General features: G+C 51.4%; 1 protein-coding gene across 1 annotated transcript; it reads right to left on the bottom strand.

Annotated features, from left to right (window-relative positions):
• Window positions 1–409: 409 nt before the first annotated feature.
• Window positions 410–26,843, bottom strand: LOC112840976 (SLIT-ROBO Rho GTPase-activating protein 3). Its single transcript, XM_025894679.1, has 11 exons — window positions 26,649–26,843; window positions 23,786–23,948; window positions 17,743–17,805; window positions 13,128–13,313; window positions 11,558–11,686; window positions 5,489–5,710; window positions 4,925–5,026; window positions 4,497–4,694; window positions 3,112–3,196; window positions 923–950; window positions 410–444 (listed from the first exon to the last, which is right to left on the bottom strand). The coding sequence occupies exons 2-11, from the start codon at window positions 23,846–23,848 to the stop codon at window positions 435–437; spliced, it is 1,086 nt and encodes a 361-aa protein (XP_025750464.1). The 5' UTR covers window positions 23,849–23,948; window positions 26,649–26,843; the 3' UTR covers window positions 410–434.
• Window positions 26,844–27,217: the final 374 nt, after the last annotated feature.

Here is a 27,217-nt window from a genome sequence, read left to right as displayed (position 1 = left end):
GAGGGGCAGCTCCTCAGAGTGCTCCAGGGCAGGGACACACTGCACAGCCCCCACTCTCAGAAGGTCCCTCTTGTCCCGACAGCCCCTCTCTGTCCTGATGCCCTGATGCCCTGGGCCTGGCACCAGCGGCACAAGGAGCCTCCTTCCTGCCTGGCAAGGCAGCCCAGGCTGCACCATCTGCTCCACCATTCCTAACAGCGAATGGGGCTTTTTTTGTTTGTATTGTAAATTTTATTACATGCTGAAACAAGGTTGGAACAAGCTCACACAGAGGGAGGCTGTGCATGTTCTGGGCAGCTGTTTGGAGGCTTTGCTGACTCGTGTCTTGCTGTCAGAACACCAGTACACTCCTGGCAAGCCACTGGAGCTCTGTGGAGATGTTTCATGAACTGGACATGGATCAAAGCCTCCTTCCTGTCACATTCACCCCAGCACTATCTCCTGCTGTAGAGGGATGAAGCCTGTGATACAGGCACGCTCTGCACTCCCAGGCAAAGCAGCCAGAGCTGGGAGAGGCTTTCAGGGCCATATCAAAGTCCTCAAACCAAGAGGGATGGCAGGGAGTGGGTGGACACCCTCGTGTCACCCTGCCTGAGCACAACCTGATCTCAGCCACGCTCCAGGGCACAGCACTGTGCTGACATGGCACGTCCAGGCACATCAGAGCCAGCCAGCCAGAAACCACACTGCAGCAGAACCAAGGGCCTGCCCGTCACCCCCTCATCCAGGCACTCCAGGCCATGCAGCTGGGAAGCAGGATGTGGGGCATGGGGACCACCAGCCTGCCAGCACAGGGGCTGGAGCTGGAAACTCTGAACCCCACCAAGCTGCACCAGTAGCAAAGCAAACCCCTCTTCCCACAGCCCCCTCCTGCCAGCACCAGCTCTCCCCAGGAGCAGATGAAGGGGAAGAAAGTGCTCACCTGGTTGTTCCGCACTCAGCTCTTTCACCTGCAAGAAACACAAGTTCCCATCATCCCTCCACATCAGCCACCAGTGCAGGAGCAGTACAGCACACCTGAGCAGGTGCTCACACCCTCACTGCTGGTTCCTCCACCCCGAGGTGACAGCTTCTGACAGAAAGAAGCTGCATTTGGGGAGAGGAGGTGCCCAGCTGTGCTGCACAAGCCCCCATCACTAAAAGACAGATTAGAAAACCAAGACTCGGCCACGGGAGAGGGAAAGGGGCTGCAGTCCCCACAGACATCACTGGTTCCTTTGCCATGTGAAGCCCTCCCTGCCCATACCCAGCAGCACTACAGGCCCACAGCACGGGCTCTGGGGCACCAGCCAGGACTGGCTGAGCCCCAGCAGGAACGGGGCAGCCTGAGAAGGGCTGGAGCCCCAGGGAGGCCAAGGGATCATCCGACTCCCAGGGAGCCACGAACAGCACCCGAAAGCAGCCGAGTATTCGGTTCCCCAGTTTCTCCTGGCAGATAACAGCCCATCAATCAGCTTTGAGCAGACTCTATCCTGGCTGTCAATATTCCCATTCCCTTTGTGTATTTTTAGTATTTGGATGTCATATAAATGCCAGTAGATCCCTGCTGATTAGATCTGTTCAATTTTTACAGTATTTGTCAATCCACTGAAAAAAACCAAACTAATTTCACATGCTGTTTGTGCCTCTCTCCCAGGGCCAGGAAAGCTGAGTTATACTTCCTTTGCTAAGACACATAAAAGGAAGCATTTGGCTGCACATGCCTCCTTCCTGCTCTCCCTTGGCACCTGCAGAAAGCAAGCTGGCAGCCAATTCCTCACTGAAACAGCAAACAACTCCACATGAGTGGTTTGCAAATCCAGACTCCTTCCTAACAAGAATCAGCTCACACTGAAATGCAGCATTTGGTATTTCTGTGCTAAATATTTGCTGAATGCCTACAGAGCAGAACAATCCCAAGGCCTGGGAGAAGCTCAGAAAGCTTCATGTAAGGATCTTCCACAGCTGCTTCTGCACAGCCCTAGTGAAGGAAATGTCTGGCCCTGCATCTCCTTCCTGAGTACAGTAGCACGTGGCTCAGGGGTGAGAGACCAGGATGGTGACAATGAACCTCCCCAAGATTCCTCACCTCTTGCCCCAGTCCACAGGAGCCTGAGTGCTGTATCCCAGCCCTGTGTACATGCCCTGGAGCCTCCCCTGTGCTCCCAGTTTGTGCCTGACTTGGCTCTGTATTCATTGAGTGGAACACACCATAGGATCTAATTAGAAGGTGGATTTTAAGGTTAAATAAATTTGGCAAAGAATACATGTTTGGCAAAACAGCTGACAAAAATCTATTATTTATTTGTTTTACTCTGAGATGAGGAGTCCAATTTTTTTATTGTTAAAATAAGGCCTTGGACCATTTGCATGTTTTAATTTAAATATATTCTGTTGGGAGAATCAGGACACCAACTCATCTCCATCTTCCTTACACTGGAAACAATTCAGTTGGTTTAGACCCTTTAAAGAGCTAAAATCTTCTCCCAGGGCTGTGGTGACATCACCACTCCAGCAGTGGTGGGTCCCACCTGGAGCCACTTGCTGCCCTCTCAGAAGCCACTGTCCCTCTGCTGTGTGGAGCCTGTCTGTGTGCAGCTGCTCTGAACCACACTGGTGAGATTATCTGGGGGAATAAAAGTCTCCTGCGGAAAAACTGGTTTAAAAACAAGGATGTCCTTGCAGTTCTTGCTTAGGACAAGTTAAAAAACCCATGGCCGAGGACAAGGGGCCTGTTAAATCAGCAAGGGTGCTGCAAATGTGTGACACAGACACACAGCATCAAGGGCCAGGAAATACCTGTGTCAGGGCTGCAATGAGGGCAGGAGAAGGGGGACAGGAACTAGAGAGGCAGAGAATGGAAGTAGGTGGGAATCTCTGCTGCTGGAGAAGTAACTCAGCACTTCAGTATCAGACTCAAAGAGATTTCTCTATGTGCACTCCCAAAGAAAGGTGGGAGGAGTAATATTCTAAGGAAATCATGATTTTTACATGTAGCTCAGGTGAGCAGCAGCAGCCAGACACAGACCCATCAGTCACTGAAGAACACACAGAGGTGAGGCTGACAAGTGACACCTGGTTTAAACCCTCTCAGGAGATGGAGGCTCCTCCCCAGATCTGAGCCCGACTCACCTTCTCCCAGAGTCTGCTTCAGCAGGTCGTGTTTAGCCTGCAGCTTTGTGATGAGGTTACTGCCATTCAGATACTCCTTAAATTTCTGTAAATACAAACCAAACAAGGTGGGTTAAGCAACACAGCCCATAACTGATGTTCACTGTTGCCTGGGGCCTGCTGGAGGGGGATTGGGCTGCCAGAGGGGGCTCAGGAGTCTGTCAGGCTCAGTCTGATCACTTCTCCCTGCTCCAGTCACTGGCCTGGTGATCTTATTTGCCCAGTCTCCTTGGTGCTGCACCTCCTGCCTGGGAATGCAGGGAGGGCCAAAGAACAGAGTTCAAAGCTGGCTTTCCTTTGTCATACTTCTGGGAATGGCCTGGGAAATCAAAGAGGCTTTCCCTGCAATGCCAGTGCTTCACCTCTGTGCAAAAGCAATGCCTCCCAGAGCCTGAGCCCTCCCAGGGCAGGGACTGTCAGGTGCTCCCTGTCTGGGTGACACTATGCAGCACAACCTCCCCTCCCATTGTGAGGCTGTAAGACACCCGGGAACACTCCAGATCAGGGCATTATATAGGTAAGAGGAGAGAGGGAGGCAGATATGGAAAATGAAAGAGAATGGGAAACATCAAATTTCTGCAAAAAGCATTAACATAATCCCAAGCACAACTCCAAATGAAAATTGCAATTGCCCCACCCCACCTCAATTTGCAATATTACTACTATTAAGAGAAACGAGAAGCTTTTCTACACATATGTAATGCATCACAAGATGCTGTTAACTGTAGTCTATGGCCCATGCTGAAATGAGGGTCACTCTGTTGAACTCATGGCTCTTCCTTGCATTTCAGGTACCAGAATGGAGACCTCAACTCTGCCTGGGAGTGCAGCACAGGAGCAGGGCAAGCACACACAGCCCCTCTCCTGGCACATACTCCACAGCCCAATGCCACACAGCCTGGCTCTTGTGGCTTCCTTGGGGTGCACGTGGCTTCAGTTCATCCATGGGCCAAGGGCAAATTTCAGCTGTGCAGGATAGAGAGGGAAGGCCTGGCTGATAGTTCACAGTCCTGAAGGCCTCTAGGAAGAGCCCCTGGAAGGTGACACACAGCCAGAGGCTGCGCCCTGCTCTGAGCCTCTCCTACGGTGCTTGGTAAGCTTTTGGTCACAACTGGTCACTCCACTTGTTCCTTCAAAGAGAAGAATGAGGCAAATCCTGGGCTGTCAGACCCTGTGCACTGCCCTGCCACTGAAATGCACTGAAATGCATTCCGGACCAAATCTGAGAGAAGACAAGCACTTAAAGAGACTCAATTGGTTCTTGCTCTTCACTAACGAGCACTTAACTGGGCCTCAGCCCTGGCAATTAATGCTTTGTGTCCTGTACAGCCTGAGCTGGGACTCACTGAGAAATAGAACATTTCTGTCTCCTGCTGGTTGGCTCTCCTCTTGGCGATGTTGATTTTGCTCATGTAGGTCTCTGACGCAGCTGATTTGACGGACTCAGTGGAGCGGCTGTGCTGGAAGGCATCTGAAACGTCAAAATCTTCCACTGTCAGCATGTCCTGCAAGGTCTGCATTGTGGCATCCAGCGTTTTCCGTACCTAGGGGAAACAGGACAGCGTGGGTTTGAAGCAGACTGGCAAAGGGGCACATCTTGAACCAAAGCAACCAAGAGAGCTCCTGAGCCCTGGGCTTGCACTGGCCGTGGTCTGTGGGCACTCCCAGCTCTGTTTCAGGAGGGTTCCACACCTGAGCCCACCAGGAAACCCCCGGTGACGGGAGAAAGGCTCAGCAGTGCTGCCCATGAGGCCGAATGTGAGACCCCTCTTACCTCTTCGTTCTCTATCTTGAGGGTGGCCAGTCGTGACTGCAGCTGGTGGTACCTCATCAGCAGCTCGGTCTGCACAGGCTGCTGGGCGCTCACCTGACACACCTGACACAGGAGACACTCCGTGGGTCACGCAGGCATCACACACACATTTGCATACCCACACAATTCCCTCCAGCCCCCACAAGCTCCTGGCAGCCTCCACGGAAGCAGCATCGCCCCGTTTCCCATCAGCAGTGCCCTGGACCTGGTCCAGCACTGAGCATTTTCTACCCCTCACTCTGCCATCTCCCAATTACAGCAGGTAAATCAAAGCTCCGCTGTACAGATCTGTGGGGCAGAGAGAGCCAAACCACAGGCTCCCTAATTGGGAGAGACACAGAGCAAGAGGCAGCCTGAAAGGAGAAACCCTAATGAGCCAAGAGTCTCATTAGGAAAGGAAACACGAACAGCAGAGTGTGAAGGCAGCACGGAGGGATAAAGAGTCCAGAACAATTTCACAGTGATAGTTCAGAGGAGGGGAGGCCAGGCCAGGCCCCTCTGCAGCCCCACAGGAGAGCCCGTTACCTCATCCCCCATGTGCGGCTGGAACTCGAACTTGAGTGGCGGGCAGAAGACCTGGTTGCACATGTCCATGATGGTGTGTTTGTCGCTCCGTGCATCCAGGTTGTCCACAGCATTCTCAATGATGTCCAGGCCCTCGTGGCGGGAGGTTTCCAGGTTGTACTCGGCAGACAGGTACGTCCTGAAGGTCCGAGCAAGGCTGGCGTGGAATCCCAGATCACAGCACTGAGAGACACCAAGGGAGGGTCTGCTCACACAAGCACTCCCAAACCATTTTCCAAAGTTCTCAGACACAGAGGGATGTTAAAGCAAAGTGGCACTGGACACCCTGCCCTCCAGTGTGTGCACACCCTGGTCCCTCCCTGGGCAGCTGCCTGCCTCCCACCACGGAGCAGCTCCTCATGCATAACTGATCACTCTCATGTCTACCTTGAGGAAAATGATAAAACTCAGAGCTAATTGCTGCTAAAATACTGTACCTTAGACAAAAGCCTCATTTTAAACTCTCTCCTCACTGTAACTGAGTCTGGCATGTTAAATGCCACACCAGCACAGGGACTTGCTGCTCTGAATGCTCCATCAGAGCTCAGCAAGAAGCAGCTCCTGGCAGCCCTGTGCCGGTCCCCTCCAGAGCCTGACCCAGTGCAGGGCTCCACAGGGCTCCAGGCCCACCAGCAGCGAGCAGGCGACCCCAGGAGGGGGGCAAGGACAGAACTGAAGCACCACCCAAAATCTGGAGGTCGACAGATCTTGTTCTGCAGGGAAAGGCGAGACAGAGGATGCTGGAAGCAGGAAGAGCAGAACAGCAGCACCTCAGCCTGAGCCACACAGGGCTGGAAGGACAGCACAGTGCAACAGAAGGGCTGCAGTCCAAATCTGAAGCACGTGTATTTCTGGGACATAAGAGAGGCTGGAGCTCCTGACAGAGGATGTAAAGTCAGATAACTATGGTAGAAACAGAGGGACCCTGTGAGAAACACCTCAAATACCTCCCACAGCCACAGCATCAAACTAACCACTGCCAGCAAATCACTCCTATCACATGAAAACTGCCATAGGACAATTTCTACTGCAGAAGTTAAGCTGCTTCGCTGCCACACAGTGTAGTCCCACCACAAGCACTGCTGGAAGGACCAGCATGGCACAAAAGCTATAGGAAAGAGAAGAAGGATTGCACTGCAATTCCAGTGACCCAAATGAGCCCAACTTTTCTGCAGAACTCCCTGTTGGGAGCTGCCATTTCAAAGGCACCTTCTCCAGCTCTGGGGCACCCACAGGCACTACTGAACCAGTGCAGAAAGGCACAGAAAGTGATTCTGCATTAGAATGTCAGTATTCACAGAATCACAGAATCACTGCGGTTGGAAAACACCTCCAAGAAGATCAAGTCCAATCTTTGATTAATCAACACCTTGTCAACCAGACCAGAGCACTGAGTGCCATGTCCAGGCTTTTACACTTCCAGGGATGGTGACTCCACCACCTCCCTGGGCAGCCTGTTCCAATGCCTGACAACCCTTTCTGTGAAGGCTCAAAGTGAAATCTGAAAACTCAGCTGGTGCCACAAGCAGCTCCAACCCAAGAAGCCGTCTTGTGCTCTGTGCTGATGTGAGGAGACACCACTCAGCTCGGATCACGTCACGGCAGGGCTGTGTTTGGTTCAGTCTCTGCTAAAAGCAGCATCAGCAAAGCCTCAGGGGGCTGATTCCCGATCTCCCCCACAGGTACCCGAGCGAACACCCCTGTCCCCTTCTAGTCTTTAAAAGCTGTGAACCCCCCTGTGCAATAATGAGGAGTTTTGTAGAAACTATCGAATTGTCATAACCCTCCACTTCTCCTGCTTCTACTTAGCCTCTAATCCTATTAGCTGAGAGCATAGGCAGTTATGGACTGGCACAGCCTTGCCTTAAAAAAAATAACAAACAACACAAAAAGGAGGAAAAGACAAATTTCCATTCACCACTTGGGGCAAAACCTCATCCTGTGCTGTCTCTCTCGTGGGACAGTTTTAGCATGAACACCCGTACATCTATTGTACAGAAACCCTGGAGCCAGGACGATGCAGCCCAGGGGCTGCCAGGCAGACAGGGCAGGGACCAGGGCTGGGACCCTCATGCCAGCACCAGGGTAGGACCAGCTCTCCTGCCACGACCAGCCGACCGCAGTCCTGTGCCCCGGGAACGGGACCACGGTGTTCCCCAGCACCTCCCAGACCTCACCAGGGTTCTTCCACTCCCTGAAATCACAGCTACTTGGCTACAGAAAACAGTGCCAGGAGGAAACAGTGCCACTGTCTGAGGGTAGGAGTTCCCAAAGCACACAAAACGGATCCATTACAAAGGCAAATCACCAGATGCCACAGAACCCAAGGAGACAGGCTCAGGGCATTGACAGAAGCTTTTGGGAAAAATTCCATGTGAAATCTTCCCTTTCCTTTGCTGCTGGGCTCGCACTGAAGCCAGTGGTGACTTGCACTGCCCAGAAATCAGCTGCTCCTGAAAAGCAGGGCAGGCACTTCCTGCACACAGCACAGCCCTTGAAGTCCCTGGAGATCAGCACCGTGCCGGCTGCTTCACACACGGGTGCCCAGAGAAGAAAAGACAGAGCAGAGACTTCCATGCAATTCCCAGAGGAACACACAATGGGGAGGGCAGAAGAAAAAGAAAAAGACTTCAAACTGCTGCTCCCAGCCCCAGAACAAATGGCATTTTCTCAGCCCTCTCATCCCTTTGATGGCAAATAAATTAGAACCACAAATAATAATCCCCAGCCCTCCTGCAGCGCCTTTCATCTGCCGAGCTCAGAGCTCCCCAAGCATTAATTCATCACGTCTGGTAACACCCTGTGAGGGGTGGAAATATCCCAGTGTTCCACTTGAAAAACAAACCGGCTCCTGGAGCTCAGGCAAGCTGGGTTTGGCCAAAACACTGCAAAAGCAGCCAAATACATGTGTGCCTCCCAGAGCCCACCCCAGAGCTGCACTGGGGGGCAGTTTTGGGCTCCAGGGAGAAGGAAATGCTTTCCCAGCTACTGATCCCTCTGCCTCATTTCCTCATGGGTTACATAGTGGTCTGTGGCTCCAGAACCTTTGAGTCCCTGTTATTTGGGAGGCTGAACCTGCACACCACACAGCTCAGCCAGGCCCACGCTGAGGCCACCAGCACCAGTGCACCTCACCTAAGCAAGTGGCCACCCCAGAGTAACCCCTGAGCACCCACAGTCAGTGACCCCTGTCAGTGACCACTTCACTCCCCATGCAGAGCAGTAATGCCTCTGTCTCCACAGGACCCAGCACTATCTGCAAACAAACAGCCTACTCATTTGCTCTGCTCCTTCTTTTCCACATTTTTCTTTATGCTTTATTTAAAAAATATTCTGCATTATTTTTTAATTATATGCATAACATATAATAATATACACATATTGTAATTTCTAGCCTCTACTCTCTTGATGTTGCTTCAAAACCCAGAGCTGTATTGTGAGGCAAGTAAATCACAGAATCCCAGACTGGTTTGAGTTGGGTGAGACCTTAGAGATTATCCAGTTCCACCCCCTTGCCATGGGCAGGAACACCTTCCACTAGCCCAGATTGCTCCAAGCCCAGCCCAACCAGGCCAGTAAAGCCAACTGAAGATTTCTGGCATAACTATTTTGACTGATGTTTCTGTTCCCTAACTTGACTCAGCTAATTTTTCCAGGAACCAAACAATTTGGCAGTTATGTGTAACACTAAATTCCTCAGAGTTCCCCTCCTTTCCCTGCTTGTTCGTCTCGGATACAGCAAACACTACTCCATAGGGAAGCAAGCTGCTGCTCCAGAAGGACTCAGAGGAGGCTGCACACATTTTGGCAGATCAGCTTGTATGGCTGCTGACTGTTCCCTTCTCTCTGCTCGATCTGGCAATATCTTTCCTGTGACCACTTCAAACTATCTTGCAGCCATTTCCCACAGAACTCCAGAGGGATGGATAAGCAGCTTTATCTCCACTTCACATACGTGGCCAAAGAGATTAACTTGGTCACACAGTTAATGACAGAAATGAGATGAGCCCAGGCATTTAAACAGACACACGTGTTGTCCAAAGAAAAAGGCACCGTGGTGCACTGCCAGCCCCAGGCTAATTTGATCCATCTCTGTATTCTTTCCTTCCTTTCTAAAGGACAAAACAACGAGGCCACTGGAGACAGAGGCACAGACGGCTCCGCACCCCTTCATGGCTCCTCTGATGGGCTTTACAGTTCTCATTAAGCCGCGGCCCTGGAGCCCTCCCACCCTCTCCCGGAGCAGCTGGGACCCTCTGCCTCGCCAGGGCAGCATCAGAGCACAGCTTTGTCACCAGTCACTGCTCCGTGGTGACGCCCAGGGCGCGAGCCATGACAAGGCTGTGCCTGATAGATGACACTGAGCCAGCTGGGATGGGGAAAGCGCTGCTGACTTGGCTGCTGCCAATTCTGTCCTGACGGTTTGGATTTGTGTGAAATCAGCTGCTGCACGTGGCCATTTGTGCTGGAGATGGAGGGCGTGGCAAGAGCCCCCTCTCCCCTCCCATGTCCAGAAAGAGCCTGGTGTATCCCTCACCATCCCGCAGGGACACAGGGAGGAGCCGTGGGATCTGTAACTGCAGCGTGGGGACACGCACGATCCATCAGGGCACCTGCCAGGCCCCAAGCTCTGCTCTCCCATCCAGCCCCTTCTCACCCACCCTCTTCCCACAGACCTGCTCCCTCCGTGGGCTCAGGTGTCCTACACAGATCCCCTTCAGCACTGGTGGGATCTGGTGGTTGAGACCCCACAACTGGGATCCCCTTCTGGAGCTGCTGAAGCCCTTCTGGCCACACCCTTGCAAAATGCACTGAATTTGTACAAAAGCCTGTTCAGATAAACTGCTCTTCCTCTGGGGATTTAGAACCAGGACACCCACGTGCAGCTCACACATCCAATATTTTGCTTCTTTAGTGAACAGAATTTACAACCTGGGGAATTTCCCTGCTCCGAGTTGGAGATGCTTTAGTGAAAGTCCCCAAAGGGATTCCTGGAGTGCAGGAGAAAAGCCATCTGCTGACTCCAGTGGAAGTGTCAGCGAGGAAATAAAGTTGGGAGGAATAATATAAACAGTCAGAGCTAAAGTGGAACTCAGCAACTCTCCAGGAAATCAAAGTCTCACAAACTCCACGAAAATAAGTCATTCTTGCTTTAAAATAAATAAACAAGAGAAAGAGACGATATACACAGCAAAAGCAGAAAGCCCACAGATAAATGAAGGTGTTCTCACACCTTGCCATTCAAATGTCTCCACAATCAAGCTACTAGTTCTCTAACACATCTTAAATAATAAAGAGAACAAAAGGGACTAGTAAGAATATTTTATCATATCTCAAAATCTCAAAGTCATCAGAGGTTTTGCATCAGAGTTCATTAATTCTCAGAAGAGTAACTACATGTTAGTGGGTTAAGAAAGGAGATAAAAACTCCAGCACCTTTTTAAATTGTGCATTTAGGTAATGATGGTAACTCAGTGCTTGGAGCTCAGTTATTTATGTGCTCACTGAGGCAGAAGAAAGTGCATCGTGCGATCTGCACACTGTGGGATGCCCGTTAAAGGAAGAAACCAGAACCTCTTCTCTGGGTGAATCCCTTATTTGAATCATCTCAAAGCAGTTTGTAGGAGTCACCAACACACACATTCAGTTCCTGTCATCCCCATGAAACCTGCCTTCAGCAGTTCCTGCCCTGAGGCTCTTCCCTGCAAGGAGCACTGGGATAAAGCTCCCAAGGCACCTTCCTCAGCCAGGACAGAACTTCCACATGTACTGAACTGCCACCAAAGCTACCAAGTAGTAGAAAGAAAAAACCTTCTGTTTCAGCACCAAAACCAAGGCTGTCTGACCTTGGCAAGTGTTTCTGCCTCAAATACAGACCAACTGATGGGCTCGCCTGGCTCATCCCAAGACAGATCTGAGTTACAGCACATCTTCAGCCCCAGTTAAGTGTATTTTAAAGACCCCCTGACACCCCCCCATGTCAGTTAGGGGCCCAGCCAGGCTGGGGGGCACAGGGGAGGGAGCACTCACGTCGATGAGGTCGGACACATCGTGGATGTAGTACTTGCTGACGGCGGCGTTGGTGGCCGCCAGGTTCAGCAGGTAGTCGTTCCTGGCTTTAGTACACTTCAGCTTGTTTTCAGAATACTTGGCTTGTCTCTGGAAAAGCAAAGCAGAGTCAGAGCACAAACAGGATGGTATTGGCACAGTTTCTCCTGCCATGGGGCCCCACAGCACCCTGCAGACTGGGTGTGATGAGAGAATTAATAAAATTTGGTATTTGAGACAAAACAGGGATCTTGCCAGGGTGAAGATCCCATGTGAACATCCCTGGCACAGCCAGTCAGGCCATGACAAGTGTGTCCTGCTCAGAGGTACCTGGAGCCCCCGAGCACAGCTGCTGCTGCTGCTCCTTCAGCTGCACCTTCGGGGGGGTTTTGGCATCAGTCAAAATCAGAGGGACAGATTTCCCCTGCAGAAATACTGACATATGTTTGGACTTGCTCCAGATGTGTGCAGCTGTATCAAAGTGGAATCTGGCCTAGAGGCCCAAGCAACACAATTTAGAACAGGACCCAGAATTCAAAACTCTGTGGGAAAGCAGATGTGCTCCAGATCCGGGACATCTGTTGAGGCAGATCCCTGCTCCAAAGGTTGAGTCAAAAGATTAACCCTTCCAAGAACTGCACTGCTACACATGTCCCAGCCTGTGAGCAAATGCAGCATGGCTGGGGAAGCTATTGCTTCTTCTCCAAAATTAACACAAAAACTGCAGTTGTGGAGATCCTGAGGCCGGGGAGATTTGCTGAGGCTGGAATGGTGTGAAGTCTTTTGCCTAGCAAAGCCATCTAAATCCTGCACTTTCCCTCCCAGACAGCCCACAGAGGAAGAACACTGGTATTTTATAGATCGACCCTTTTTTTGCTGTCAGGAGTCTGTGACTGAGGGAACGCTGGGGCTGCTGTTCATTTTTAAAAATACTTTTTTTAAAGAATCAGTCATGGACAAGCCCCAACTCCTCAGAGCAGGGTCCAGTGTCTGGATCACAATGCATCTTGAGCCAAGCCAGAGAGCCCAAGGCACTGCCCTCCTCAGTGCAGCCTCCAGGGCCCCAGCTGGCACAGCCAAGCCCCCAGCAAGCCCCAGCTCAAGAGCTGCTGGAGGAGGTGCTCCCACCACCTCTGCCTGCCCTGTGCTCCACGAGCCATCGCCCCCAGGCCCCTCCAGCCACCCGTCTCTGCCCTCCCCCAGAGAGCCAGCCGGGAAGGTGTCACTGGTGGCCACGTGGCTCCCGTGCAGGTCCCCCAACCCCTCCAACACTTGGTGTCCCTTGTCCTTGTTGGGTCAGCCTGACTTTGGATCAATTCCTTGACAGGAGCTGTTCCTGGCACTTCTCCATGGTCAGGTGCAGGGAAGAGACTCCTGATGGCCTCCCCAGGCTGCCCTTCAGCAGAACACGCACACGAGTCAACGTCCTCCCTAACCCCTTCCCATGGGTACAGCAATGGTTGCATGGACATGGACAGGGCTGGAGCCAACACCCTGCCCACAAAGAGCCCAGACCCCAGCCAGGCTTCTCCACTCGTTCCCTCTCACCCACCTTCTCTTTCATCTTCTCAATCTTCTTGACGGAGCTGCGCCGCTGAGGCCGGTCCTCGTGCCGCAGCAGGTTCACGCTGATATCCCCTGACTTGTTGAACTGCTTCTCCTCCTGCTTCTCCGCCTCCTTCAGCTTGCTCTCGGCGCTGATGCTCTCTGCGTGGTACATGTGGTAGGTCTTCATCACCTGCAGACACAGGAGGTCGTGAGCCGCCTGCCCGTGGCCACAGGAGCACCAGAGCAGGGGAAGCCACAGCCACGGGCAGTGCAGAGGGGCTGTGGAGGCCACTACAGCACTAAGGAGCAAGATGGGGAGGGAAAGCCTGTGAGATTAACCCCATCCCCAGCTCTACTTCCAGCAGCTCCAGGTTGGTGTAAGAACCACGATCCAGCTCGGTCCTGCTGTGCGGACAGGCTGAGACATGTCCCCAGCACACACCTGCAGTCAAAGCACACTGTGTCTGCCAACAGGGAAACAAGGAATAACCTCCAGTGCTTTGCAGTTGGGATAAGGGTCTCCATGACAAGTGACTGTGAGGAGGCCACAGTGACCCTGAACTCCCTTTTGACCCAACACATTTGTTCCTCCACTTGGACTTGCTAAGACATCACACAGCCCCTTCTCCACCACCCTGACAGCAGGACCATCCAGAAGTAGAGGAGCTGCAATTCCCAAACAAAAATGGGGTTTGTCTCCTGTCACCACCTCATCCTTCTCTTGTTGCCGCCAGCAGGCACAGGCAGCACCGGTGGGTGCAGCAGCACTGTGTCCTTCACATTCCAGATCCAGGAGGGATGATGCTGATCCACTGCCAGGAACACTCTCTGCAGGTAAAACTTCCACCCTTCCAGCTTTCCCTTTCAGATACAAGGGCCCAAAGGGCACACTGGGATCATTTTAATGAAGCTGGCAAGAGGAACCCAACTGCTTCTCTCTCTTTATGCCTTCAGTCACACTGTCCCCTTCCATCATCTCCCTCTGGGATGTGGATGGTTCATCTCACACTGCCTTGACACAGCCTGCGGGGCCCGACTGCTCACTGGGATCAGCCTCAGCAGGGCTGGGACTCACTGAGATGGGCTGGGACACACTGGGAAGGGCTGGGACACACTGGGAAGGGCTGGGACACCCCGGGATGGGCTGGGACACCCCGGGATGGGCTGCCTGAGCCTCATGGGTTAAGACAGAGCAGGAACCCACAAAGGCAGAGTAATTTTACACAAGGTTTAATGAAGAAAACACAGAGTTTTCCTCAGTTGTGGCTGCCAGCAGGACCCAGGAGTGTTTGACTTGGAGCAGGTCAGGCTGAGCCGCATGATCCCTCCTCCTGCCAAGCACAAACCTCGGCTGAAACGGGCTCCAAATGCTGCATGGGAGCCACACAGGATGTGCCACCGCGGGGAGATGTGACTGCAGGCAATGGCAAGGGACAGTGAGCAAAGGCTCCTGCCCTGGCCCTGAGCTACTTCATTGCAAAACCCTGCAAATTATAATGCACATTCCAGCCATGTATTGCAAACTGCAGTTTCTGCAGCGAATGTCACAGGACACACGTAAACCAGACAATTCCCAGGATTTTCCCAAGGAGAGCAATCAGAGGGCTTCACTGAGCCCTCCTTATCCTCACCATCTCCATCTTTTTATAAAATACTCAGAGGAAAGTGAAAAAGCAAAATGTTGCACATCAGGGCATCAGGCAGTAACAGGAGAGGTTTCTGCAGCACCCAGAGAGGCCCAGACACAACATGACAGAAAAGCCCAATGAATAACAGGGATCCAAATTGCAGGACTTTTGTGAAATCTAAAGGTTATGGGACTGTTACCCAACCTTAAACAGCTCACTGTGCACCTCACCAGCTGCCCTGTCACACAGGTCATGCTTGGAAATTCAGGGGATATTTTTGTGTAATATGTGCCTTGATTTTGGCTGGGGCCAACGTGCACTGCAGCAATCGGCCCGATCCGCAATTCCCTCGCGCTGTCTCAGTGCCTGCAATCGAGTCACACTGTCCCTGCCTTGCACTGCTGTGTCACAGAGACAAACTGCCACAGCTGCGGCCCGGGAAGCTTTCCTGCAAATCAGTTAATTAGCTGCAGCGGAGGAGGAAAAATATGTTCCAATGTTCATTAGTTATTTAACAACACGAGCTGTGTTTGCCATATTAATTACATGTTCTGGATAAAGGCTGTTGCCAAAATAGCGGCCATAAATGGCACTGTTGGCTGTATTCAGCTGCAAGGGCTTTGTCCTTCTGAATAGCTCATCCCCAAGGTTCTGACCCAGCAGAGGAGCCAGAGCAAAAACAGGGTGACTGTCAGGCACAGGCTCAGGCCCATGAACATCCAGCCTGTACAGGCTCCAACTTGGTACCTGTCTGCTGCAGTCTGTAAGCAGGAATCAAAAGGATGAAGCTGGTTTTAATTCACAGCTGAACTGTTTCTGTGCAAAACCATTCACAAGCATCTCCACTTCAGAACAAAAGTCATCTGCTTCCTTTTTGATTGAAGTCAGCATGGGTTGGGTTTGGTTCTTTCCATACAGAGTCCACAGGGTGACTTGCATCAGAACAGCAACAAGACTGAGCTAAAATCAATTTGGTTGCTTTGGCTTAAGTTTGAGACAGTGAATGCCTGAGAAGCCTGTAAAAAATTATAGTTTCTGCCCAGTGCACAGAATTCCCCTCAGAGAGGCTTAAAAAGCAGCTGGGCCAGGGCACGGATGTGCTGCAGTTAAAGACCTGGACAGAGACGAGAGAAGTGACTTCCCTGTGCTGAGAGCAGACAAGTGACATTTCTCAAGCAGCATCCTGGTGTCCTGTGAGCCGGGTCCTTATCCTGTGTCTGGTCTCATCAGCAGTCACAGTTCTCGTGGGCACCCAACGTGCTGCACTGACCACACTGACAGCAGCTCGGTCCCAAAGGTGCCCCCAGCCACCCCCAGCACCTCAAGCCAGGGGTGCAGCCAGGCCTGTTTCACCTGGCTCAAGGACAGATCTCTCTGACCAGCACCAAGCAGACTTGAGGTGACCCCGTTTGCCCCACAGGCCCTAATTTTTCTTCATGCTTCATCATCATTTCTGAAGTGTGTCCCTTTCCTGCTCCTTCCCAGCTGGATGACAATTGGTTTGTTATCTTAGCAGCAAGCAAACACGAAGCTCCTTCAGCTGTTCCAGTGTCACATTCAAACCAGTGTGTTTCACCATTCAAACCCATTCTGCTCAGCACATGGAAAAAAGCAGTGAATGGGAGAAATCTCAGTTCCTGTGAGGACAAGTTTAGCCCCAGACTCAGCAGGAGCACAATTTCCCTCTCTGCTCCTATTGACCACTGCTCACACTTTGGACCTCAGCACACTGACCCCCCTGCTGACCCCAGCATGTCCCTCGGGTGATGCCCCTGCCTCGTGTCCAGGTCCAGAGCACACTGGCCTGCAGGTATTAAGGTCAGCCCAGCCCTTGTTAGTCTTTCCTTGTATTGCACCTGTCAAGATGCTGTTGTAATTAATCTTAATTAGTCACCACTTCTTGAGCTTGTGACACTCAACCATCAACAATGCACTCCCAAATCTCACACAGGCTTTTTAATCCGATCTGCTGTCCACCCACACTGCAGGGCTCACAACAACCAAATCCTTCAACAGCCATTGCAAGAACAAGCCTGTTAAGAGAAGATTTATGGCAGAAATTTCAAATACGATCCTTCATGCTCTGTTGTTTAGGCCTGTTTTTCAAAAAGATGGAATGGAATGATTGTTTAGGAATAAACCTGTTGCAGTGTTATTTATATACCAGTAACAGATACAACCAAAGAAAGCAAATATATTGTCTCAGTTTTTCAACGCAAGACAGACTTCATGTTGCTTTGTTGCTCCTAAACCACAAGTAAAATATTTTTTTTTAAAAAGCAGTTGCTACAGGGCAAGAGACAGAAGCAACACAAAGAATTTTACTGTCCTGCTATGAAAACTTGCTTTTGAAGAGCCAAGTCCTGACTAACAGTGCACGATCTCACCAGGAGGCACAGACAGCTCCACAGCCAAAGTGCTCCTCAGAGCAGGAGATGGAGCTGAGCATCCATGAGCTAAACATTTCCTGCCTTCCACAGCAGAAGGTCATGTTCATCCGTTCCCCCCAGGCCACGCACTCACAGGAGCAGGGCAGGTGTCAGCAACAACAAGCACAGCCAGCTCAGAGCCACCAGTGCCTGGAAATCACCAACCACGGCACTGAGAGGGGCCTGAAGGCAACGCGGTGCAGGAGCCGCAGAGGGGAGAGTGTGACGGACACAGGGACCACACAGATCCTGCCCAGACAGCCCCAGGGATGCTGGAGGGAAGCAGCCCTGCTCCCTGGAGCACTGTGGAATGCTCCAGATGGAAAAGGCCATGTGTGCCACAGGATGGCCAGGACAGAGCCCCTCGAGCCACCCCAGGGCTGGACACACACTCTGCTCCAACGAGCGGCACTGCGGGCGCTGCCAGCCAGGCATGGGCACTGCTCTCTGCTGGGCATGGGCTCTCTGCTGGGCATGGGCTCATTGCTGGGCATGGGCTCACTGCTGGGTACCCCTCACTGCTGGGCATGGGCTCACTGCTGGGCACCCCCTCACTGCTCACCGTGTACAGCTCGTTGGTGACTTTCAGGAGTTCTTCATGCATCTGCAGGCCAATCTCCTTACTCTGCAAGACAAAAAGAAAGAAGCATTGAGACTTTGTTCTGCCCAAAACATGCAGTTCTGAAAGGAAAAGATACTTTGGAGGGATTATAACTGTGAACACACAGCAGAACCTTGTTCTGTCTCAGAACTGCTGCGTTTTCATTTGAGGTCGATGTTTGCCCATGGATCACCCAACCTGGGTTTCAGAGACCACAAGGAAGAACATCAATCAATTTTACTTATTTATCCTGCAAAAGGGATCAATCTAAAATTACAGGCAATACTGCTTTGCCCTTCCACTGGCAGAATTTATCTCCAGCCCACAGACAACTCCCGCTGTGGGTCTAACACGTAACACCCTGTCCTAGTTTGGGGTCTGGTTTCACATCGAGACTGGCAGAGTGCACAAAGCTGGGCCCGCTCCACAGCCAGGGGTGTTTTAGAGTTTGACTTTGCCTATTTTTCAACAAAACCTGCCTTGGTGCATGTGGGTGAGTGGCTGCTGCATTCTCCAACTGAGCAGGCTGCGTGTCAGTGCTGCGTGAACTCCCCTGTATAACTTACATCATCCAATAACCATCTGGGTACACAGATCCCTTAGATTGGCTTTCTCCAGTCCCACAGCATCACCTGTCAACCTGTCTTGATCTGATGAGACATGTTAAACACTTGCTGCTGGACTTGCAATTTCCAGCCAACACTGGTATTTCAGAAGGAGGATTATCAGGGCTCCCCAGCCCCAGCATCCCAGATTTAGATGATCCTTGGCCATGACTCACCCTCCCCAGCTTGTTCTCAGTAGATCATTTTCACTATTCTGACCTGAGTGAATGAAAGTATCTCTGAAAAGGGACATTTTATTACAAAATAGCTACACCACAGTTATATAATAAAGTTTCCAGTTTCACAACTGCAGCAGCCAAAGTTCAGCCAGCTGAGGAGATGCTTATTGCCAGTGAGTAACTCCTGGCATCCTCCCGTCTGCTGAAATCCCATTATCAGTCTGTGTTTTCCCTTTCCTTGCCAGGCAGGATGAAGCAGATCCAGTCCTCAACCTCGCAAAGCACGGACATGGCACTTCTCAGAGAGGCCACAGCGTGGGGAGCTGCCCAGCGTTGGAGCCTGGCTGCAGATCAAGCCACCTCCTCCCGCACCCCCACCTCTGGAGCTGCTGGGGGTGTGCTCACACTGCTTTCCTGCCTCCCTGTAATTACAGCCCAAATCTCCACAATGAATCCTCTAGGCTAGGGAACACTTATTATAGCTTGAAGATGTGTTTAAACTAAGTATAGACACTCCCCTCCTCCCTCCCTAAAACACCACCAAACCAAACCCAAGCAGCTTCTTTCAGATTTCCTCAACTCCAGGCAGTTTTGTGCACACAGGAAGGGAAAACAACATCCCATCAGGCTGAGTGGTGAGAGAGGCCCACAACACAGAGAGGTCCTTTCAGCCAACGGGACAACCCACGTCCTTGTGAAGTTTAACATTAGATTATTAAAAGTGGGAATCAAAGCAAAGCCTGAAGTAAAGAATCTGAAGAGTCAAAGTCCCTCGGATCCATGACCATCCAGTAACCACAGCATATCCGTGAGCTAGAGCTGGGGTATCTGGGACAGTGCCATCCTCAGCAGTGTGACTGATGCCACTGCTCCCAATCCCACGGGCATGGGGTGCCAGGACGATGCCAAGGACCAGGAGGTGCTCGGTGCCCAGTCATCTGGAACCCTCATCTGGACTGAACCTCAGTCCCCATCTCCTACCCACTGACACCGGTGGTCACCAGTGCTCTCAGAAGTCTCACTGAGGCTTGCTAATACCAAGAGAGCTGTGACAGATCTGCATCCCCCCAGACACAGAAACAACATGTTTGGAGACCTTCTCACTCTCTACAACTCCCTGACATGAGGTTGAAGCCAGGTGGGGGTCAAGCTCTGTTCCAAGGTAACAAGAGCCAGGACAAGAGGAAATAGCTTCAAGTTGCACCAGGGGAGGTTTAGATTGAATATTAGGGAAAACTTCTTCCCTGAAAGGGCTTCCCAGCCCTGGCCCAGCTGCCCAGGGCAGTGGTGGAGTCACCATTCCTGGAGGGATGTAAAAGCCACGTGGATGTGGCTCCTGGGGACGTGGGTTAATGGTGGGCTGGGCAGTGCTGGGGGAACAGTTGGACCTGGCAGTCTCAGAGGGCTTTTCCAACTCAAATGATTCTGTGATTCCAATACAAGTTATTTCAGTCAGGGTCTACAAACAGGGGTCTCAGAGCCTAGAGCCTGCAGGAGCTGAGTCACACACAGCCCCTCCAGCCATTCCTGCTTCCACAAGTCACTGCCCAGTCCCCAAACCAAGGCTTCCCAAAGCCAGCAGAGGAGGACAGGATGGGTTGGTAGCAAGAGCCATGGCCCAAGCTCAGCTGCAGCTGCTGCCTATGCCCTGGATTTCCTGCATGGTGCACAGCAAGGCCACAAAGCTGTAATTTCCAAGCCCAATTTTAGACTCCTAAATAGAGCAACACAAACTGGCTCAGTGTGTCATTCCGTGAGCCACACTGACACGGGGGACCATGGGTAGGAACCATGTTTAAAGAGCCATTTGCTTATAGACACTATAAACCAACACCCAGAATCCTGCTGCAGGAGACCAAAGGGTCTCTGGCATTGTCAGGAGTCTTCCAGCGTCCAAGAGAGCAATGTCCAGCCGGGGGATGCTGGAGCCTCTTCCAACCGCAGGCAGGTGAGCAGCTGAAGGACTCGCCACTTCTCTGAGCCTGCTGCCTGCCCTTTCTCTAAGGGAGAAATTACATGTATGGGCTTACAGAAGTCAACACCAAAACATCATTCCACTTACCTGGGACCATCTGCAAAACCCAAACTCCAATTTAGCTGCTTCCTTTATGCCTCCAATTCCTCCGAAAACACTGCTCCTCACTGGGACAGCAATGGTTTCAGGTTAGCAGTTTATTAAAATTCCTGCCACTGCCAACAAAGTAACAGGAAGCAGAAGCATGGATGACTGGTAGTGGAGGATGCTTATTCTACAGACAAAGACAAGAGTTCCCATCCAGATAGACACCACTTCTTCACCCAACGTCCATCTTGGACACCACGGCCCAGAATTAAATTTACAGTCACAGCATGGAATTAAATCCCAAACTGGGGACTAACGCAGCATCATTACTTTGGACATAGTGATGCTCTGTCTCAAATCTACAATTTCCTGTATTCTGTACTTGGAAGAAGCTTTAAACTTCCTTCTTTCCACCACAGCGAGAGGTAAGAGGGGAGAAAACACCTGCCTGGCCATGGGTCCCTCAGCCTGGGTTTGGCTCTGCCAGGAGGATGTGCTGGGAGATTTCGTGGTGACAGAGACTCACCCTGACAGCAGATCGAGCCAGCTCTCTGCAGGGACACATCTCAGCATCCCCATTTATCACTGCCTATTAGCAACATCAACACACTCGCTTTGATCATTGCCTCCTGCACCAGGAATGTGACTCACACTGGAAGCTCCAGGGAAACTTGCCCAATTGAGTTTTCTTCCTCTGCGTTGCTCCCAGAGCAGTTTGGGTTGGAAGGGTTCCTGGCCAGCCACAGTGAGAGGCGAGTCAGAGCCAATGCCCGGACTGTCGGCGGAGGGCAGAACACTTGGGTGGAGAGGAACAAACTGCAGTGCCCCAATTTACTGAGGAACAGCCCCCCCAGCTCATCCAGGGCAGCTGAGGGAGCAGCAGCTCAGCACTCTGCATCTTTCTTGGCACACTGCCATGGCACTGAGCAATTGCTCCTCAGTTATGCTCACCCTGTACCTCAGCAGTCCCTCCCCGCTGCTTTGCTGGGATTGTTTACATTTACATAATGAACGAAGGAAACACAAAACCTCCCAGTTCCCCGTGTCCCCACAGCATGTCACAGCCCGTTAATAAACTCTAGGTGGGGGGAATTAAAAGTGACATCTCTGGAAAAAAATGTTACCCTAATTTACCATCAAAGAACAATCTCCAGCACACCCAGCAGCTGAACCACAACTGTGGGTGCTTTAACCCTTCCTGAGCCAGATCATCTGCCAGCAGCCCCGTGGGCACAGCCTCCCCAGAGAAGCACTCTGAGCACTTACTCAGCACAGAACCAGACCAGAGAGAACAGTGAAAGATCCCTCCTCTGAGCAACCTCGTACACTGCAAGGCTGGAGGGATGTCTTCAAAATCCATTTACCAGGATGCTCCTATTCCTACACACATGCCCAAGGCATCCCACCAAACACTACTGGGAAGTGGGATCCAGATCCCTCTGGATCCCAGCAAGGCGTGCCACAGGTTGAGAAAAATAAACAGCCTGAACAACCCCAAAAGTGGCAGCCTCTCCATCCACATGAAAGGGAAACGATGACACAAAATAAGCCTTTTCCCTGATTTAGCTGAGCATTATTTCCAGGGACAGGTGAGTCCAAGGGTCAGATGTGGTGAAATCAGAGATCCTCACACCTGTAAAGGCTCCTTTGGATGCAAAGCTGGTGCTGGCTCTGGCAGGCTGCAGATGGAGTCACACCAGCTCCCCAGTTAGAAGATGGACATGGAGGAGGGAGAAACAAGGAGCAACCATTTCTATAGGATGTAAGGGTTGAGCCTTAAAAGCTGAAATTTAGGTTCAAAAATGAGGAGGGAGAGACAGAAGAAAACCAATTACAAAGAAATAATTCTGCTGAGTGGGTAAAATACTTTGTCATCTTGTCCTGGCTGAGGACTGACCTACTATGAGAGAACACTGAACACTCCATGGGTGTCCTTGTTTGAATGCTGACTGGATTTGTCCTGTAGTTCCGCATGGGACACCATCCACACACATGGGCAGAAGGACAGTCTTAACATACATCTCAAAAACAGGTTCAGAGCAAAATGCAAATGGCAGGAAGACTTTGAGACAGGCTTAGAACTGAACTAACCAATATATCCCAAATGTCTCAAATTTCTAGAGGCCTGAAGGACAGGAAAAGGGATGATGCCCTATATCAGATCAGCAAACCCAAGCCTGACCTTGCAGTTTAATTTCTAGGTCAGATCTATAAAATAGAGGAAACTGGCCATAAAAATATCACATGAGATTTACTCTCCAGTCAGGCTGAAATTTCAAGATAAGCCCTGATTATGAGCCTTCCCCTGCTGGAGAGCCCTGTGGGCTTGCCCTGCTCCCTGACTGCAGGCTCCAGATGTCCTGGTGGCAAGGGACAAAAATTAAGGAAAACCTTAAAGTCACAGAGCCAACCCACTGCTGGGACTCTTCATTCCTTACCACACTCCCCCTCGCTTTCAGTGAAGAGTCCTGGTCCACCTGACTGTGAGATTCCCACAGGTATATGATGCTTCTTTTTATTTGGTTATTATCAATAATTCTGTATCTGTCATCTTACCCTTTACCCTTTTTCCAAATAATTTTTTAGGAACTGCACTGACATTCTCCTTCCTTTTGTTCCCTGTCTTTTAGTCAGTCATTAATACAGAAAACAACCACACCTTACTCTTCAACAGCTCTTCAGGAACTTCAATCTTGCCCACTGAAGGCACTGTGCCAGCTACTGACACGATCCCTGGCTCCTGGAAATACCTCCACCAGATTTCTGAGGCATGACTCTTCCCTTCAGGAAGCCATGACTCCTCTCCTGTAGCTGCCTCATGCCTGTCATCCTGCTCTTTACCACGGTTCCACCCAACAAGCCTGTTCTGATCTGTCCAGTGAAGGCCTCCAAGAGTCTTTAGAAAAAGTCATCTCAGTTCCACCTTTCATCTCTCCGGCGCCGACACCACTTTGAGCACCAGGTCACACCTCACTGCTTGTCACTTGGCAGTTCTAGATCTGTTTCTTTAAAACTCTTGAATAAATATTATCTGGAAAGACTTATAGTGATAGTCCCTCAGAAGATTTGCTCTGCAACATCTATGATGGTTCCACTTCAGATTAAAATGCCAGGATGGACCCTGAGTGAGCAGGACTCCCCCCAGCTGCCCGGGTTACCTTTTTGAAGAGCCTGATGACATCCTCGCTGATCTGCGACAGCCGCACGATGACGTTGTTCATGAAAATGTCGTTCAGGGTGGCGTGGTCGCGGCTCTCCCGCCGGGTCTGCGTCAGGACCAGGTACCAGCAGTTCACAGGGGAAAGGAGGTGCTGATCTTTTCTGGGGAATTGGGGGGAAAAACGACAAAGGTCAAGTGAACAAGTCAAAAAGGCACATATTTTCAAATGAATGCTGCCAGCACACCACCTCCCTCCCTCGCACACATCCCCTGGGATCTGGCATGCCCACAGAAAGGTGCATGATCTCTTCTTCCAGCTGTCCAAGCGCTGCCCCACAGGGACGTCCAGTGGCACACGAGCATGGGAACCACACCAGCCCCCCAGTCAGCCAGCCCCTTCCTGCACTGGGTGCTCTGGAAGGTGGCACAGGAGAAGAGACATCCCTGGCAAGGAGAGTTCGGCTTTTTCTTTCCACTCATGCTATGAAATATGACTGTCAGTGCCCACTGCAGGAGGTCCCGTTTGCCACCCAATCCACTGGGCTGCTTTTAGTGCACTCAAAAGTGTTCAAGAAAGGGTTCTGCATCCAATGTTACCCCCAAGTGTCTGTGCACAACACGAACACGCTCAGGTGTGCTGGAGGGGACTCCAGAACACCTCTGTGTGCATACACAGACAGAACAACCACATACAGAAATCTGGATGAACCTGGATGTGAACTGGAATCAGCAGGAGCCGCAGCAGCACAGTGATTGCCAGCTCCAGGGCTGGGCACAGCCCGCTGCACACGGCGACACAGGGACAAAGGAGCACCACAGGGACTGTAATTCTTATGAGTGTCACAGCCTCAGCAGAATAATGACACACATGAGCAGCTGGGGAAACAGCACAGATGAGCCTGGTAAGGGCAGGTACAAAGCAGCAAGGAAGAACAAAGTGTATGAAGGGAGTCTCTCAACATGGAGCGGGCAGTGAGGACTCAGCAGGAGCAAGCGCTGAAATCCAGTTGACCCAATTAACACCATCACCGCCAGCACTTGTGCCCAGGTGTTTAATAAAGGTGGACAATCACTGTCACCTGTGGACACTGCACAGCAGCAGCTTCCAGAACTGTGAGCACACCAAGCAATGGAGAGCCTTAACACTGCTCTGAGCTAGTGGGAGAGACCAGACACCCCCCGATCCTTCGTGAGCTCATCTCTGAACCACAGCTCCTTCCTGGCCAATTCCTTCTCCAGGACAGTTATCCCTGACACAGCACACAGCACCACACAACTGACACACAACAGCTGCATGCCAAGAGGACAGCAAGGATCTGAATGGCAACTCAGCAGCAGCAGAGTTTGGCATAAGACACCAGCAAAGCCTCACTCGCTGGAGAGACCAAGTAAACAGATTAAATGGGATTTAGTAATATAGAATAAATAGGATTTAGTAACGTAACAGCAGAAATCACTGCTCTTGCAGCTGAAATGGGAAAAAAAATCACAAGGAGTTAAAGGAAGAAACAGACTGTGAAGAGCCCAGGGCTGGCGAGGCGAAGGGCATCAGACAGGCAAACCTCTCCCAGGTTCTCTGGGAAAGGCGCTGAACAGTGGCTGCAGTCTTTGGCCACTGAACTGAATGGCACGAGTTTCATCTGGAGCAAAGGGCACAATTCCAGTTGAGAGATTCTGTCATGGACATCACTGGCAGAAGAAGAGTCAGAGGCCTTGCTGCAGCCCAGGAAGGCAAAGGTGGGGAGCTGGGGCTGCCGTGGTGCAGGGGAGCAGCCAGGGTGCTGCAGGGGCTGCCATGTGGCCCCGGGCACAGATCCTGCCGGGCACATCCCACGGCTCCGCCAGTGCTGCCCAGAGAGATCCTGTGCCCCGACAGCACCAGGAGAGCTGCTCATGGCAAGGGACACAAGAAACCCTGACAGCCACTAACAGCCCGTGCAAGCATCGAGCGTTGTCCGAGCCGGCACACTCGGGGACGGGTGGGGAGCAGGGACCAGCCCCCAGCAGCAACAGGGCAGTGGCCTTCACCTGAGCCCTGAGGTCACCAGCCAGTGGAACACACCAGCCAGCACCCTCACCACAGAGTGCTCACCTCCAGAATGAAATTCCGCCTCAAGTTTGTTTTGCTTTCTATTTTTTTCAGATATTTTCTTGTTTAACCAAGCTCGAGAGTATGGTTAAACTGAAAAGAAGCTGCTTTTGAAAACACATATTCACACATCCACAGATTTCACAATTTGCATCATCGGTTTCATTCTCACACAATCCCAGCATCCAGTTCATACTTCCTATTTCAAAGCTTTGTTTCACAATATTTCCATTAAGGATGTGCTTGGCTCCAGCACCGCAGGCTGTGTACAGAAAACACACATGCTTCACTGCAAATAAATTGCAGTAAATTCAATTTCCAGAAACTGCTTCCAAGCCTGAGCCTGTCAGCGAGCCTGAGTGCAACACACAGCTCCTGGAGAGCTGAGGACTGGGCTACATGCAGAAACCAGGGGTAAAGACCGGGCCCACCGCAATTTGCACAGTCAAACGAGTGGATGAATTCAAGCTCCTTCAAAAAATCAAGGGGTTTGACTCCTTCCTGGCCCCTGATTCCTATTTTTACTGTCTTACTCAAGAAGGGCATAGTAAGTGCAATTCAGGCAGCACAGACCAGTAATGCTGTGGTGGAAGTCTTGGCAAGAGACATGTCCAGTTCTTCTGGTGAGCCCTGCCTGGGGACAAGACAGAGGAGGTCACCTGATGGACTGTACTGCACTTTAGGACTGTGCAGCTACAAACCAACCTCCAGTGCTCGCAGCAGCCTCCAGCCAACCATTTCACACCAGTCTGCCCCGGGAACACCTGCTTACTTGAACTGGTGCTCTCTGGAACTGCGGATCTTGGAGGAGAAGCGTTCAGCCAGCTTCTCCAGGCTCCGGGAGTACTCCAGCTCAATCTCGGCCTTCCTGCGGAAGAACTCCTGCAGGTCCTGCAGCAGCTGCAGGCGCGACTCCGACTGCTGCTCCAGGCATTTGAACTGCTCCACCAGCTGCGTTCGGATTTCTGCAGACACACAAGAGAGAACAAAACACAATGTCAGCAGCAGACACTGGCAGGAGAGCTGTCCTTCCTTGTCCCAGAGCAAACAGCACAGCTCTGCTGGAGCTCCTTCTGAGCCCTGGGGTGAATCCAGGCTTTGCTAAAGGTGACAGATCTTCTTGCCAAGCAAGAGCTGAACAATTCCATTGACCAGCCTCATATTAAACCTCATTCTTGTCAAAACAAACAGCTGCATAGGAGCACCAAGAGCAACTTCAGAGCTTTCAATTGCCTTCTGAATTCAGCAAATGCTACTTCAATCTATCTGGTACTACCTGAAATCCCGTACTCTTTGCATATAAGCTAATATATTATTTCTTGATAAATGCCCATGTGAAGA

The sequence above is a fragment of the Manacus vitellinus genome, unplaced genomic scaffold (assembly GCF_001715985.3).
Source record: "Manacus vitellinus isolate BGI_N305 unplaced genomic scaffold, ASM171598v3 scaffold_14_pilon, whole genome shotgun sequence".
NCBI classification, from domain to species: Eukaryota; Metazoa; Chordata; class Aves; order Passeriformes; family Pipridae; genus Manacus; species Manacus vitellinus.
The sequence above is the reverse complement of the archived record's forward strand: the minus strand, read 5'-3'. Positions and strand labels throughout refer to the sequence as shown.